We start from the raw sequence: 17,511 nt of genomic DNA on the forward strand, positions 1-17,511 counted from the left end.
TGGTGTGTGTGTGTCCCTGTCTCTCATAGCAGACATGATGACAATTGCATTGTATGGTGTGTGTGCCCCTGTCTCTCATAGCAGACAAGATGACAATTGCATTGTATGGTGTGTCCCTGTCTCTCATAACAGACAAGATGGCAATTGTATTGTATGGTGTGTGTGTGTCCCTGTCTCTCATAGCAGACATGATGACAATTGCATTGTATGGTGTGTGTGTGTCCCTGTCTCTCATAGCAGACAAGATGGCAATTGCATTGTATGGTGTGTCTGTGTCCCTGTCTCTCATAACAGACAAGATGACAATTGCATTGTATGGTGTGTGTGTGTCCCTGTCTCTCATAGCAGACAAGATGGCAATTGCATTGTATGGTGTGTGTGCCCCTGTCTCTCATAGCAGACAAGATGACAATTGCATTGTATGGTGTGTCTGTGTCCCTGTCTCTCATAGCAGACATGATGACAATTGCATTGTATGGTGTGTGTGTCCCTGTCTCTCATAGCAGACAAGATGGCAATTGCATTGTATGGTGTGTCTGTGTCCCTGTCTCTCATAACAGACAAGATGACAATTGCATTGTATGGTGTGTGTGTGTCCCTGTCTCTCATAGCAGACAAGATGGCAATTGCATTGTATGGTGTGTGTGCCCCTGTCTCTCATAGCAGACAAGATGACAATTGCATTGTATGGTGTGTGTGCCCCTGTCTCTCATAGCAGACAAGATGACAATTGCATTGTATGGTGTGTCCCTGTCTCTCATAACAGACAAGATGGCAATTGTATTGTATGGTGTGTCTGTGTCCCTGTCTCTCATAGCAGACATGATGACAATTGCATTGTATGGTGTGTGTGTGTGTCCCTGTCTCTCATAGCAGACAAGATGGCAATTGCATTGTATGGTGTGTGTGCCCCTGTCTCTCATAGCAGACAAGATGACAATTGCATTGTATGGTGTGTGTGCCCCTGTCTCTCATAGCAGACAAGATGACAATTGCATTGTATGGTGTGTCCCTGTCTCTCATAACAGACAAGATGGCAATTGTATTGTATGGTGTGTCTGTGTCCCTGTCTCTCATAGCAGACAAGATGACAATTGCATTGTATGGTGTGTCTGTGTCCCTGTCTCTCATAGCAGACAAGATGGCAATTGTATTGTATAGTGTGTCCCTGTCTCTCATAGCAGACAAGATGGCAATTGCATTGTATGGTGTGTCCCTGTCTCTCATAGCAGACAAGATGGCAATTGTATTGTATGGTGTGTCTGTGTCCCTGTCTCTCATAGCAGACAAGATGGCAATTGCATTGTATGGTGTGTGTGTGCCCCTGTCTCTCATAGCAGACAAGATGGCAATTGCATTGTATGGTGTGTGTGCCCCTGTCTCTCATAGCAGACAAGATGGCAATTGCATTGTATGGTGTGTGTGTGTGTGTCCCTGTCTCTCATAGCAGACAAGATGGCAATTGCATTGCATTGTATGGTGTGTGTGTGTGTGTCCCTGTCTCTCGTAGCAGACAAGATGGCAATTGCATTGTATGGTGTGTGTGTCCCTGTCTCTCATAGCAGACAAGATGACAATTGTATTGTATGGTGTGTGTGTCCCTGTCTCTCATAGCAGACAAGATGGCAATTGCATTGTATGGTGTGTGTGTGTCCCTGTCTCTCATAGCAGACAAGATGGCAATTGTATTGTATGGTGTGTGTGTGTCCCTGTCTCTCATAGCAGACAAGATGGCAATTGCATTATATGGTGTGTGTGTGTGTGTGTCCCTGTCTCTCATAGCAGACAAGATGGCAATTGCATTATATGGTGTGTGTGCCCCTGTCTCTCATAACAGACAAGATGACAATTGTATTGTATGGTGTGTGTGTGTCCCTGTCTCTCATAGCAGACAAGATGACAATTGTATTGTATGGTGTGTGTGTGTCCCTGTCTCTCATAGCAGACAAGATGGCAATTGTATTGTATGGTGTGTGTGTGTCCCTGTCTCTCATAGCAGACAAGATGGCAATTGCATTATATGGTGTGTGTGCCCCTGTCTCTCATAACAGAAATGATGGCAATTGTATTGTATGGTGTGTGTGTGTCCCTGTCTCTCATAGCAGACAAGATGGCAATTGTATTGTATGGTGTGTGTGTGTCCCTGTCTCTCATAGCAGACAAGATGGCAATTGCATTATATGGTGTGTGTGCCCCTGTCTCTCATAACAGAAATGATGGCAATTGCATTGTATGGTGTGTGTGTGTCCCTGTCTCTCATAGCAGACAAGATGACAATTGTATTGTATTGTGTGTGTGTGTCCCTGTCTTTCATAGCAGACAAGATGACAATTGTATTGTATGGTGTGTGTGTGTGTGTGCGCCCCTGTCTCTCGTAGCAGACAAGATGACAATTGCATTGTGTGGTGTGTGTCCCTGTCTCTCGTAACAGCAATTGTGTCCCTGTCTCTCATAGCAGACAAGATGGCAATTATATTGTATGGTGTGTGTCCCTGTCTCTCATAGCAGACATGATGGCAATTGCATTGTATGGTGTGTGTGTGTGTGTGTGTCCCTGTCTCTCATAGCAGACAAGATGACAATTGTATTGTATGGTGTGTGTGCCCCTGTCTCTCATAGCAGACAAGATGGCAATTGCATTGTATGGTGTGTGTGTGTCCCTGTCTCTCGTAGCAGACAAGATGGCAATTGTATTGTATGGTGTGTGTGCCCCTGTCTCTCATAGCAGACATGATGGCAATTGCATTGTATGGTGTGTGTGTGTCCCTGTCTCTCGTAGCAGACAAGATGGCAATTGCATTGTATGGTGTGTGTGTGTCCCTGTCTCTCATAGCAGACAAGATGACAATTGCATTGTATGGTGTGTCCCTGTCTCTCGTAGCAGACAAGATGGCAATTGTATTGTATGGTGTGTGTGCCCCTGTCTCTCATAGCAGACAAGATGGCAATTGCATTGTATGGTGTGTGTGTCCCTGTCTCTCGTAGCAGACAAGATGGCAATTGCATTGTATGGTGTGTGTGTGTCCCTGTCTCTCATAGCAGACAAGATGACAATTGCATTGTATGGTGTGTGTGTGTCCCTGTCTCTCATAGCAGACAAGATGGCAATTGCATTGTATGGTGTGTGTGTGTCCCTGTCTCTCATAGCAGACAAGATGACAATTGCATTGTATGGTGTGTCTGTGTCCCTGTCTCTCATAGCAGACAAGATGGCAATTGCATTGTATGGTGTGTCCCTGTCTCTCATAGCAGACAAGATGGCAATTGCATTATATGGTGTGTGTGTGTGTCCCTGTCTCTCATAGCAGACAAGATGGCAATTGCATTATATGGTGTGTGTGTCCCTGTCTCTCATAGCAGACAAGATGGCAATTGCATTGTATAGTGTGTGTGTGTCCCTGTCTCTCATAGCAGACAAGATGGCAATTGTATTGTATGGTGTGTGTGTGTGTCCCTGTCTCTCATAGCAGACAAGATGGCAATTGCATTATATGGTGTGTGTGTGTGTCCCTGTCTCTCATAGCAGACAAGATGGCAATTGCATTATATGGTGTGTGTGTCCCTGTCTCTCATAGCAGACAAGATGGCAATTGCATTGTATAGTGTGTGTGTGTCCCTGTCTCTCATAGCAGACAAGATGGCAATTGCATTATATGGTGTGTGTGTGTGTCCCTGTCTCTCATAGCAGACAAGATGGCAATTGCATTATATGGTGTGTGTGTCCCTGTCTCTCATAGCAGACAAGATGGCAATTGCATTGTATAGTGTGTGTGTGTCCCTGTCTCTCATAGCAGACAAGATGGCAATTGCATTGTATAGTGTGTGTGTGTCCCTGTCTCTCATAGCAGACAAGATGGCAATTGTATTGTATGGTGTGTGTGTGCCCCTGTCTCTCATAGCAGACAAGATGACAATTGTATTGTATAGTGTGTGTGTGTCCCTGTCTCTCATAGCAGACAAGATGGCAATTGCATTGTATAGTGTGTGTGTGTCCCTGTCTCTCATAGCAGACAAGATGGCAATTGTATTGTATGGTGTGTGTGTGTCCCTGTCTCTCATAGCAGACAAGATGGCAATTGCATTGTATAGTGTGTGTGTGTCCCTGTCTCTCATAGCAGACAAGATGGCAATTGAATTGTATGGTGTGTGTGTGTCCCTGTCTCTCATAGCAGACAAGATGGCAATTGCATTGTATGGTGTGTCTGTGTCCCTGTCTCTCATAGCAGACAAGATGACAATTGTATTGTATGGTGTGTGTGCCCCTGTCTCTCATAGCAGACAAGATGGCAATTGCATTATATGGTGTGTGTGCCCCTGTCTCTCATAACAGAAATGATGGCAATTGCATTATATGGTGTGTGTGCCCCTGTCTCTCATAACAGAAATGATGGCAATTGTATTGTATGGTGTGTGTGTGTCCCTGTCTCTCATAGCAGACAAGATGACAATTGTATTGTATAGTGTGTCCCTGTCTCTCATAGCAGACAAGATGGCAATTGCATTATATGGTGTGTGTGCCCCTGTCTCTCATAACAGAAATGATGGCAATTGCATTGTATGGTGTGTGTGCCCCTGTCTCTCATAACAGAAATGATGGCAATTATATTGTATGGTGTGTGTGTGCCCCTGTCTCTCATAACAGAAATGATGGCAATTGCATTGTATGGCAACATAATACTCACCACTTTAATAACATAACAGCTATTTTATTGGCATTGACTGCAGCCTTGATTTGTTTCTCTATTAGGCTGGTTCAAGAAACATGGTCCAGCTTTGGATGACTTCAATGAAGCTGATGATAGCTCAGATAGTTTGGAAAATGAGGAAAAGAAGAAAAAGAAAAAGAAAATAAGTCTGTTAAAAAGTAGTATCAAAACGAAATCTCTTTAAAGGAGGTCTTTGTGATTGAATCCCCCCCCCCGCCCCATCTACCCAAATTGCCTTGCCTCTTTAATGCAATTGAAATGATGTGAAGAGATTGCAAGCTGACTTTTTTTTTTTTTGATTTGCTATGAAGATGACATTTGTTGTGTCACATGACCAGCAATACCCATAATGTTGAATGCAATAAACAAAGAGAGCTTTTCTTAGTTCATTTGACATGAACGTATATATAACTTATAGGCTTTATCCTGGTTTGTTATTTGCATTTATATATGCAGAATAGATTGCTCTAAACCTTGCCATGTCAAGGTTGTTTTTAGACAAGAAATTGTTGGTCCTTATTGGACGAGGTTATAAACAGGGGCATATTGTTTAGTCCTCAGTGTGCAACCATCTATAGCTGTATCGAACACCCCTGGACCTATTCTTTTCAAATATCCCACATACTGAAAAAGGAAATCTAGGCTAACAACATAATTATCCCAGTTGAAAGAGCTCCATGAATGCAAGAGAATGTAATTTACAGTTTTATTTTTATCACTTTTAATTCTTTAGATATCCAACTTTTTATCAGTATATCTAGTCCACTAACTTGATTCTTCAGCAAAAGACTTTGCATAAAGTATGACATCATAGCCACTGAAAAATTGAGAAAATGATTTCATCAATAACTTCCACAGTAGGACTTTATATTGGTAGAAAGTTTAGAACATGGCAGCATACTGGTACCACTCATTCATATAATATATTTGCCATGGCAATAGAACTGAAATAATCCTCATTTCTTCATATTTTATACAGGCTATATATAACAACTAGGGACCAAAATAGTTGTTTTTTGTGTCTTTGCAACATTCTAATTCTAATTCCTATTATTATAATTATACACATGAGTAATATACACAGTGAAAATTTGAACTAATTCACATCAGTATTATAGATGAAATCATTTTCAGTTCCTGGGATGTCATATTTATATGACGTAATATGCAAATTACATTCCCTTTTTGTGAAACTTTTTATATGAAAGTATCATATGCTGTTAGGCTTGACTTCTTCTTGACTGAAATATTTGCACATGCAATAATTCTGTGATTTGATCAAAGATGGCTGATTGGTGGCCACTTTTAGTCGTAAAAATGCACCAAAATTGGGTATTTTGACATGTCCTGAACCAGATCTCTGGCATGCGTTTCCTGATTGTCTGAAAACATTGTAGAAGGATTAATCATTGAACGTAGATGATGCACATTTCTGTTTGTAAATTCAACTGAACGTAGCCAACATTTAAGATTTTTTTCACTTCAAACTTTATACATACTAAGACATGGAATAATTTTGATCAACCAATCAATGATGGCTGACTGATGACAATTTCAAACAATAAAATTACGTACATATCCTGAACCAGATCTTGGATGAGGTACAGATTGTTGTTGCAAATGTTTAATAAATTAACATATCATTTATTATGTTTTAAATGAGGTAGTAATTTTTTGTTATACATTTGGAATTCTTCCATGTCAGCCACATCCTATATGCACAGTAGAGATGACAAAACAATTATGTATATAGATAAAAACACTGATAATTGTTTTGTATAATTTTATATATTACTCACTTTTTATAATGAACAACAGCTTTCTAGATGATGGTCAAAATGATTGACTGAAAATAATTGTGTGTGTTAACAGATACTAACAACCACAGACACTTTGTACTACATACGCTGGATCAGAAGGGGGAGCTATAGTCGTGTATTTCACAATTACAGGGATAAATAAATTATGCTGTAACAAGCTGTTTACCAGGTTATGCTGTTAAGAAATAAACTTATTTTGTATGCCTTTAACTGAACTGCCTGGTGTAGAACAGCGCCCTCTGTGATAATTTATTTAATATTTACATTTTACAGCTGAAGTAAGGTTACAATTACAAATATGTTTATTGAAAAATTTACGATGTAGTTTTGAGAGATTTGATTCTTGCTTTTCATGTTCATCTGTCACATTGACATTTTCTCTATCAATAATGTTGCTTTTATAAAGTTTGATATTTTTTATTTATTTTTGCTCAAAACTTCTTTAGGAGTATTATTCAAGCATTCATACTCACCATTGTGGTGTTGTATCTTGAGCGGATCTCGTTTAGCGATGATAAGTTTTCATTCTACCTACCTGTGTTACAAACAGTGTAGATGTTTAGGGTAACACAGAATGGTGCTGGTGATGGTATACAACTATCTCTTGTACAGTATGCTTGTCAATTTGTATTGCTATTTTTGATGTTTAAACAGCTTGCATGTTTTTTATTTTTATTTTTATTGTAAATTGTTGTGCATTTTGGTGTTTGTGAAGTTAAATGTAATCTTGTATTGTAAACTATTGTTGTCGAGTATGATGTGCGTCTCATGTTGAATTTGTTTTGTTTTGAAATGTGTCTATTTTAGTGTTGTTGTTTTTTCAATCAGAACTGATATTCACTAATTTACATACTACATGTATACGTTTTCTTGCAATGAATACTATGCATTTCTTGTCTACTGTAACATGATATTGTCCATGGTAGTGACTATCAACACAATGATAACAAGTATTTTTAGGTTTCAGTTCAGACAGTCTTAAAACATTGACTCATGGGTTGATCTGTGTGTATGTGTCTCTCTTTACTTGTATCTTGGACATGCCTGACCCAATCTCACCTAAACATATTAGGTGCATTGACATTCATTTCACTATTTGATGGCCATATGGCAGGCCATTTCAGAACTGGATTCAGGTCGTGTCGACTTCTGCAAACTTTATAAGTTAAATGGACATTATGAAACCTTGAAAGTCATTTTGTTTTTTAGATCAGCTTCAAAATGGCTGCCAGGTGGTCATTTTGTTTTTTAGATCAGCTTCAAAATGGCTGCCAGGTGGTCATTTTGTTGATGAATGCACACATTATGTCATGTATTTGTTTTAAGTTTCAAAATGGCTGTTCAGTTTAGTTTGCTATTGAACCAACTATGATTCTGACACAACTTGTACTTTCTAAATGCTATTTCTCTAAAATCTGCCACAGACGACATTCATAATTACCTCTACAAATAATTTTCTTGTGACATGCAGTTTGAAACTTGAGCTTTTAGGACAATTTAGGCAGCTTGTTTTATGATTATTTGTGTAATAATACACACCCCAACAAGATTTTCACCAGTTTCACAAGTACATGTATGCATGTATATGGAGTGTACTAATCAAAATTGAATGTGGGGGAAGTATTCCTATTATAGTATACCAACTTTATTTTAAAACTAATTCTGAAACACAGAAATAAATTTTGATTATCTGAAGTACTCTATTTGCAACTGTGGTTAAATGAAATGCCCTTGGATTATACACCGATCAGTGGTGCACATTCACAAATCAGCATTACATGGTTTATACAATGACATGTACTTTCGTTTAGAACCAATGCCGCATATATTAAATCTAATATACACACCAATTGGTGTTGTATGCTAGATTATTTTTTTGTTGCTTGGTTTGTATATTTCGGTAAAACTATTTTCAGTTCATTCTCTTTTTTGAACCCAAAATACATCCGTGGCACAAAATATTAATATTTCTACCAATTTTTGTGTTGTGCATCTTTGGGGTCTACTTCTAAACATGAAAACAAATGTGGTATATCATATATTTAATCATGGCTTGCATGATTACAATTGCACCCTCAACCAATCAAAATAACATATGCTTAGACAGGCAATTGAAATGTTGGTATAATATATTTCATTGAAGCAGGTCTTGTAGACGTGAAACACAATTGTATTCTGTCTTTACAACCTTGAGAAGGTTCCATCACCTCTGATAATTTATATCTTATTTGCATATTTTGATGTATAATGACACCTGAATGTGATGGCAGCAACTTGTGGGTAATGAGTGTGAACTATTTTAGATGTAGAAGTAATAACTTAAGATCTGAAATAAACAACATTTTAAAAATGTAGATGAATCTACTATTCAGTTTGTGACTAAAAATCTACTCTAATATATAGTTGTATATTTTAAGACTGGTCTTTAATTTTGAATGTTCACATTTTGATGTATGGATCTTTGTGGCCAAATTATATATATGTCATATTTTGTTTTATATATTGATTTATGGACGCTGAAATGCAATAATTATTATTGGAAAAGTTGGAAGTGAATTCCTCCTGTTTGTACCTGACGTTTTATTTTCTGACAATACCTGCCTTATTGATGTAAAACATTCTGCTTTAAGAAATAAACACTTTTTGCAAGTGATTCTGTAGTCGTGTTTGCAGATGTTGTGTAGTGGTCCAATACATTTGTACATGGGCTGCTGGAAGTGTTGCCGATTAACTTTGTAATTTGTATTGGAAGTCATTGTGGTTATCCTGTATGCATGTTCCCATTGAAAAACCACTCATTAAATTTGAATGAAATAATGTACAGACCTGATGAGTTTTTGGTTGAAATCTGTGCATAATAATTACCTGATTTGCATAAAGATTGAATTTTTGCTGTTCAAAGAAACTTAATGCATACGATTTGCATAAATTATAAGAGATGCACTTATTGTTTACTAATTTTGCCTTGTGTGCCTCGACAACTAGTGGGCTTTATCAGTCAATAGATAAAGATCTCTGGGCAAGAGTTCCTTTTGTACCGCCCGTCCCTAACACTCACAGTTACCCAATTCATTTGTATATGCCCCCTCTAGATAACTATAGACGTCCTTAGGAGGGGCATGTACAATTAAATGGGGAGTGCTGGAAGGTAGGGTTAGCGGGTACAAAAGGAACTCTTCCCGATCTCTGGCTAATGACATCACATGGCTTGTGGTTTGTGAAATTCCCATTTCTCATTTTACCCTCAGTCATTCAATTGGGATGCCAAGAGGCTAAACATGGAGTACATGTATATAGAAAAATTATTGGCAAACAATACTGTAAGACCTGCTGTCTAATAGTTAACCATCCTATTATCAGTCCTCTCCATGCTAGTCTGAAAAATATTTCTTCTATTTTGCTTAACCATGTAAATTTATTCCATTGTTACAACTGTCAGTTGACTCAGCATGTACAAGAACATACACTGTCATCCATTGTTTGGGAAATTAGCATATTCAGATTATAAGTGTGCTATATTTATCAACCAATCAACATCACTGTCATCCATTGTTTGGGAAATTAGCATATTCAGATTATAAGTGTGCTATATTTATCAACCAATCAACAACACTGTCATCCATTGTTTGGGAAATTAGCATTCAGATTATAAGTGTGCTATATTTATCAACCAATCAACATCACTGTCATCCATTGTTTGGGAAATTAGCATATTCAGATTATAAGTGTGCTATATTTATCAACCAATCAACATCACTGTCATCCATTGTTTGGGAAATTAGCATATTCAGATTATAAGTGTGCTATATTTATCAACCAATCAACATCACTGTCATCCATTGTTTGGGAAATTAGCATATTTAGATTATAAGTGTGCTATATTTATCAACCAATCAACATCACTGTCATCCATTGTTTGGGAAATTAGCATTCAGATTATAAGTGTGCTATATTTATCAACCAATCAACAACACTGTCATCCATTGTTTGGGAAATTAGCATATTCAGATTATAGGTGTGCTATATTTATCAATCAATCAACATCACTGTCATCCATTGTTTGGGAAATTAGCATATTCAGATTATAAGTGTGCTATATTTATCAACCAATCAACATCACTGTCATCCATTGTTTGGGAAATTAGCATATTCAGATTATAAGTGTGCTATATTTATCAACCAATCAACATCACTGTCATCCATTGTTTGGGAAATTAGCATATTCAGATTATAAGTGTGCTATATTTATCAACCAATCAACATCACTGTCATCCATTGTTTGGGAAATTAGCATATTCAGATTATAGGTGTGCTATATTTATCAACCAATCAACATCACTGTCATCCATTGTTTGGGAAATTAGCATATTCAGATTATAAGTGTGCTATATTTATCAACCAATCAACATCACTGTCATCCATTGTTTGGGAAATTAGCATATTCAGATTATAAGTGTGCTATATTTATCAACCAATCAACATCACTGTCATCCATTGTTTGGGAAATTAGCATATTCAGATTATAGGTGTGCTATATTTATCAACCAATCAACAACACTGTCATCCATTGTTTGGGAAATTAGCATATTCAGATTATAAGTGTGCTATATTTATCAACCAATCAACATCACTGTCATCCATTGTTTGGGAAATTAGCATTCAGATTATAAGTGTGATATATTTATCAACCAATCAACATCACTGTCATCCATTGTTTGGGAAATTAGCATATTCAGATTATAAGTGTGCTATATTTATCAACCAATCAACATCACTGTCATCCATTGTTTGGGAAATTAGCATTCAGATTATAAGTGTGCTATATTTATCAACCAATCAACATCACTGTCATCCATTGTTTGGGAAATTAGCATATTCAGATTATAAGTGTGCTATATTTATCAACCAATCAACATCACTGTCATCCATTGTTTGGGAAATTAACATTCAGATTACAAGTGTGCTATATTTATCAACCAATCAACAACACTGTCATCCATTGTTTGGGAAATTAGCATATTCTGATTATAAGTGTGCTATATTTATCAACCAATCAACAACACTGTCATCCATTGTTTGGGAAATTAGCATATTCAGATTATAAGTGTGCTATATTTATCAACCAATCAACATCACTGTCATCCATTGTTTGGGAAACAAGTCATTGTTAATGACACAGTCCCCGTCCCAAATTTTGTGATCTGATATATCAATTTGATGCTGATGAAGTCATTGAGATTAGATTGAAACCATTAATAGGAGATGGATTTGTAAAAAAATATGATTTAGTGCTTTTACACAAGAATTGGACATTGGGAAGTCATATTGAATCAAATTACAAAAAACAAGTGGCGTATACAACAGATTGTTTATTTACATCAAAACACGTGTTCCGTGTAGTAGTAATATGGCCAAAAATAAAAACAGCCGTTATTTGGCCATCTTTGATCTGATTATGAAACACACTGATATGTATGATGTACATGTATGTGCCAAATACGAATGAAAATGGTACATAAATTGTGGAAATATAGTAGTAAGGTCAGATTGCTGTCAATCGGCCATCCTTGACCAGATTTTGAAACAAATTGTTATGGACATGCATCCTAACATGTATAAAGTACATGTATGTGCCAAATTTGAATGAAAACTGTCAGAGCACTTCCAAGATACCGCATAAAAAAACAACAACAAGATGCCTGCCAGTCGACCATCTTTGATCCAATTGCGAAATAAATTGTACTGGACATGTAACCTAACATGTATAATCTATGTACCTAGTTTGAATGACAACTGACAAAGCATGTCCAAAATTCAACATTTTCAAAAAACAAGATGGCTGCCAGTCGGCCATTTTGAATCAAATCGCTAAACCACTGCATGTGCATATGTCCCACATAAGGTACTAGGCACATGCAAAGAATGAACGGAATCGGTCCACAGGATTCTGAAATATTACTATTGACAGACTGACACACAAACGGACGAACAGACTCAGGAACTCACGGATGGTCGGGGACATGTATCCTAACATGTATGATCGATGTACTAAATTTGAATGAAAACTGACAAAGCATGTCCAAAATACAACATTTTCAAAAACCAAGACGGCTGCCAGTCGGCCATTTTGAATCGAATCGCTAAACCACTGCATGTGCATATGTCCCAGATAAAGTACTAGGCACATGCAAAGAATGAACGGAATCTGTCCAAGGATTCTGAGATATGACTCCGGACGGACGGACGGACGCACGGGGACTAATTAGCATATTCAGATTATAGGTGTGCTATATTTATCAACCAATCAACATCACTGTCATCCATTGTTTGGAAAATTAGCATTCAGATTATAAGTGTGCTATATTTATCAACCAATCAACATCACTGTCATCCATTGTTTGGGAAATTAGCATATTCAGATTATAAGTGCTATATTTATCAACCAATCAACATCACTGTCATCCATTGTTTGGGAAATTAGCATATTCAGATTATAAGTGTGCTATATTTATCAACCAATCATCATATACTACCACCATATATATTGTATATAAAGTTGGTAAGCGTCCAACCCATGGCAATCAGGTCAGGGTTGGCTTAATATGCAAAACACCCACCTGGTGATACAATCAGGTCAGGGTTGGCTTAATTTGCAAAACACCCACCTGGTGATACAATCAGGTCAGGGTTGGCTTAATATGCAAAACACCCACCTGGTGATACAATCAGGTCATGGTTGGCTTAATATGCAAAACACCCACCTGGTGATACAATCAGATATGGGTTGGCTTAATATGCAAAACACCCACCTGGTGATACAATCAGGTAAGGGTTGGTTTAATATGCAAAACACCCACCTGGTGATACAATCAGGTCAGGGTTGGCTTAATATGCAAAACACCCACCTGGTGATACAATCAGGTCAGGGTTGGCTTAATATGCAAAACACCCACCTGGTGATACTATCAGGTCAGGGTTGGCTTAATTTGCAAAACACCCACCTGGTGATACAATCAGTTCAGGGTTAGCTTAATATGCAAAACACCCACCTGGTGATACAATCAAGTCAGGTTAGGATAATTTGCAAAACATCCACCTGGTGATACAACTTGCTGAAGTGTGGTATTCATCATAAAAGGTGACTGGGATTGATTCACCGCAAAAAATCCCTACACTCAGCACATGTCAGTTTGACTCAGTATCCCTATGAAATGTGTCCTGTTAGAGGGCAAACTTGTCAAGGGTGTGTATTCTTGTCGGATTTGTTAGTGCTCACACATTTATCATTCTTGTTTGACTTGTTTGACTCTATTATAGCAATGTTTTCTACCTTTGTACTACATAATTCTTGTCATTTAATTTTACCTACAAATAATAAGTGTGTCTGAAGTACATGTTACAAGGTCTGATCTGTTCTGTAAGATGAAACACTTGAAAGGATACAACTTTTGGGCATTTTGCCGCCAGTTACATTCAAAACAACAACGCGAGCCAAGCCAAGCCCTGATGGGATTATTTCTACAATCGAAAAAAGGGAGGAGTGTTGAAAGTGGATTGAATTATTGCTGATATAACACCAGTCCACAGTGAGACGATTCTGCTCATTCATGATATTTGCTCCCATTCACCAGAATTTGTGTTTATTTCATCAGATTTTTTGGAGAACCATATATAAATCTGGGAGCTCTGGGCAACTTCCAGGTAGAGCATACAAAGTATCCAACATCAAACTATGTGGATTTTTGATCTATCCTGTATTATATAACACTGTGGCACTTGATAATAGTAGTTATATTACCAATAATGTGCAACCTCCTGTTAGTCTGTTTCAGACTGCATGTAACAGTGGATTAACAATGTGTGCGGCTGGTGGGCTTGTGTGATTTGATTACAAATGTTGACGCAAGAAAGTTTATTGGCGAAGGAAATACATGTAGATTGAAGTACCACATTTGTTCTATTAAAAAATGTCCTTATCTAAATGATAAGGGTGTTTTGTCAAAAGAAATTATACATTATTATGCATTGTAATTGTCCAGCAAGCAATAAAAGCAGTATTTGGTTGATAGATGCACTAGTACATGTATTAGAGATGTGTTTCTGAATAGCAAATATGGTATATAGTAAATGCAAGGTAAACTACTTTTTTATTTGGACCATTTATTTTGTATCCACTCCACACACAATAATATAATTATTACCGTAGTATAAATATGTAAAATATGATGAACACAGTTTGACAATAAATAAAATGTAATTATGACCTATTCTAACTGATCTGCTAAGGTTTCACCATATTATTTAAGTAATTGCATGACATAGTCCCTGTGAGTTACCAAGTTTAAGAAAAATACTAGTATGAAGTTTGACCCAGCAGTCATGTCACAGATACAGCATTCATAAAAACAAAATGGCTGCCAAAATAGGAATATGTCATCACGATGGACTTTTACATAGGGGAACCATTACAAGTACAGCAAATCCCTCAATTGCGCACATCGAGTCATGCAGATTTAAGTTTGTTAAGATTTGAACGCAGTTAAATGCTACATTTCAAGAATGTTTTTAGTGGACAAATTACATGTTGAAACAACACTTGAACAAATCAATATATACGTGGGTCAGGTAACATTTCACAGCATAGAACAAATCACCATATACTTGGGTCAGGTAACATTTCACAGCATAGAACAAATCACCATATACTTGGGTCAGGTAACATTTCACAGCATAGAACAAATCACCATATACTTGGGTCAGGTAACATTTCACAGCATAGAACAAATCACCATATACTTGGGTCAGGTAACATTTCACAGCATAGAATTTTAATTTCTCCTGGGATTAGAAATCACCAAATAAACAAGATTTGTTATAAACAATACAGGTATTGGGTGAAAGCACTATACAGGTATTGGGTGAAAGCACTATATAGGTATTGGGTGAAAGCACTATATAGGTATTGGGTGAAAGCACTATACAGGTATTGGGTGAAAGCACTATACAGGTATTGGGTGAAAGCACTATACAGGTATTGGGTGAAAGCACTATATAGGTATTGGGTGAAAGCACTATATAGGTATTGGGTGCAAGCACTATACAGGCATTGGATGAAAGCACTATACAGGTATTGGGTGAAAGCACTATACAGGTATTGGGTGAAAGCACTATACAGGTATTGGGTGAAAGCACTATACAGGTATTGGATGAAAGCACTATACAGGTATTGGGTGAAAGCACTATACATGTATTGGGTGAAAGCACTATATAGGTATTGGGTGAAAGCACTATACAGGTATTGGGTGAAAGCACTATACAGGTATTGGGTGAAAGCACTATACAGGTATTGGGTGAAAGCACTATACAGGTATTGGGTGAAAGCACTATACAGGTATTGGGTGAAAGCACTATATAGGTATTGGTTGCAAGCACTATACAGGTATTGGGTGAAAGCACTATACAGGTACTGGGTGAAAGCACTATACAGGTACTGGGTGAAAGCACTATACAGGTATTGGGTGAAAGCACTATACAGGTATTGGTTGCAAGCACTATATAGGTATTGGGTCAAAGCACTATACAGGTATTGGGTGAAAGCACTATATAGGTATTGGGTCAAAGCACTATACAGGTATTGGGTGAAAGCACTATACAGGTATTGGGTGAAAGCACTATATAGGTATTGGGTCAAAGCACTATACAGGTATTGGGTGAAAGCACTATATAGGTATTGGGTGAAAGCACTATATAGGTATTGGGTCAAAGCACTATACAGGTATTGGGTGAAAGCACTATACAGGTATTGGGTGAAAGCACCATACAGGTATTGGGTGAAAGCACTATATAGGTATTGGGTGAAAGCACTATACAGGTATTGGGTGAAAGCACTATACAGGTATTGGGTGAAAGCACTATACAGGTATTGGGTGAAAGCACTATACAGGTATTGGGTGAAAGCACTATACAGGTATTGGGTGAAAGCACTATACAGGTATTGGGTGAAAGCACTATACAGGTATTGGGTGAAAGCACTATATAGGTATTGGGTGAAAGCACTATACAGGTATTGGGTGAAAGCACTATACAGGCATTGGATGAAAGCACTATATAGGTATTGGGTGAAAGCACTATACAGGTATTGGGTGAAAGCACTATACATGTATTGGGTGAAAGCACTATACAGGTATTGGGTGCAAGCACTATACAGGTATTGGTTGCAAGCACTATACAGGCATTGGATGAAAGCACTATACAGGTATTGGGTGAAAGCACTATATAGGTATTGGGTGAAAGCACTATACAGGTATTGGGTGAAAGCACTATACAGGCATTGGATGAAAGCACTATACATGTATTGGGTGCAAGCACTATACAGGTATTGGGTGAAAGCACTATACATGTATTGGGTGAAAGCACTATATAGGTATTGGGTGAAAGCACTATACAGGTATTGGGTGAAAGCACTATATAGGTATTGGGTGAAAGCACTATACAGGTATTGGGTGAAAGCACTATACAGGTATTGGGTGAAAGCACTATACAGGTATTGGGTGAAAGCACTATACAGGTATTGGGTGAAAGCACTATACAGGTATTGGGTGAAAGCACTATACATGTATTGGGTGAAAGCACTATATAGGTATTGGGTGAAAGCACTATACAGGTATTGGGTGAAAGCACTATACAGGTATTGGGTGAAAGCACTATACAGGTATTGGGTGAAAGCACTATACATGTATTGGGTGCAAGCACTATACAGGTATTGGGTGAAAGCACTATACATGTATTGGGTGAAAGCACTATATAGGTATTGGGTGAAAGCACTATACAGGTATTGGATGAAAGCACTATATAGGTATTGGGTGAAAGCACTATACAGGTATTGGGTGAAAGCACTATACAGGTATTGGATGAAAGCACTATATAGGTATTGGGTGAAAGCACTATACAGGTATTGGGTGCAAGCACTATACAGGTATTGGATG

General features: G+C 37.7%; 1 protein-coding gene across 1 annotated transcript in view; it reads left to right on the plus strand.

Annotated features, from left to right (window-relative positions):
* Nucleotides 1-9,179, plus strand: part of LOC100366516 (stromal interaction molecule 1-like) — an 81,546-nt gene extending 72,367 nt beyond the window's left edge. Inside the window, exon 14 of the mRNA XM_085498132.1 lies at nucleotides 4,748-9,179. Coding sequence (XP_085354258.1) covers nucleotides 4,748-4,890 — 143 coding nt within the window. The 3' untranslated portion in view covers nucleotides 4,891-9,179. The remainder of the gene's footprint in view (nucleotides 1-4,747) is intronic.
* Nucleotides 9,180-17,511: the final 8,332 nt, after the last annotated feature.

The sequence above is a fragment of the Saccoglossus kowalevskii genome, chromosome 4 (assembly GCF_978046115.1).
Source record: "Saccoglossus kowalevskii chromosome 4, keSacKowa6.1, whole genome shotgun sequence".
Classification (NCBI taxonomy): domain Eukaryota; kingdom Metazoa; phylum Hemichordata; class Enteropneusta; family Harrimaniidae; genus Saccoglossus; species Saccoglossus kowalevskii.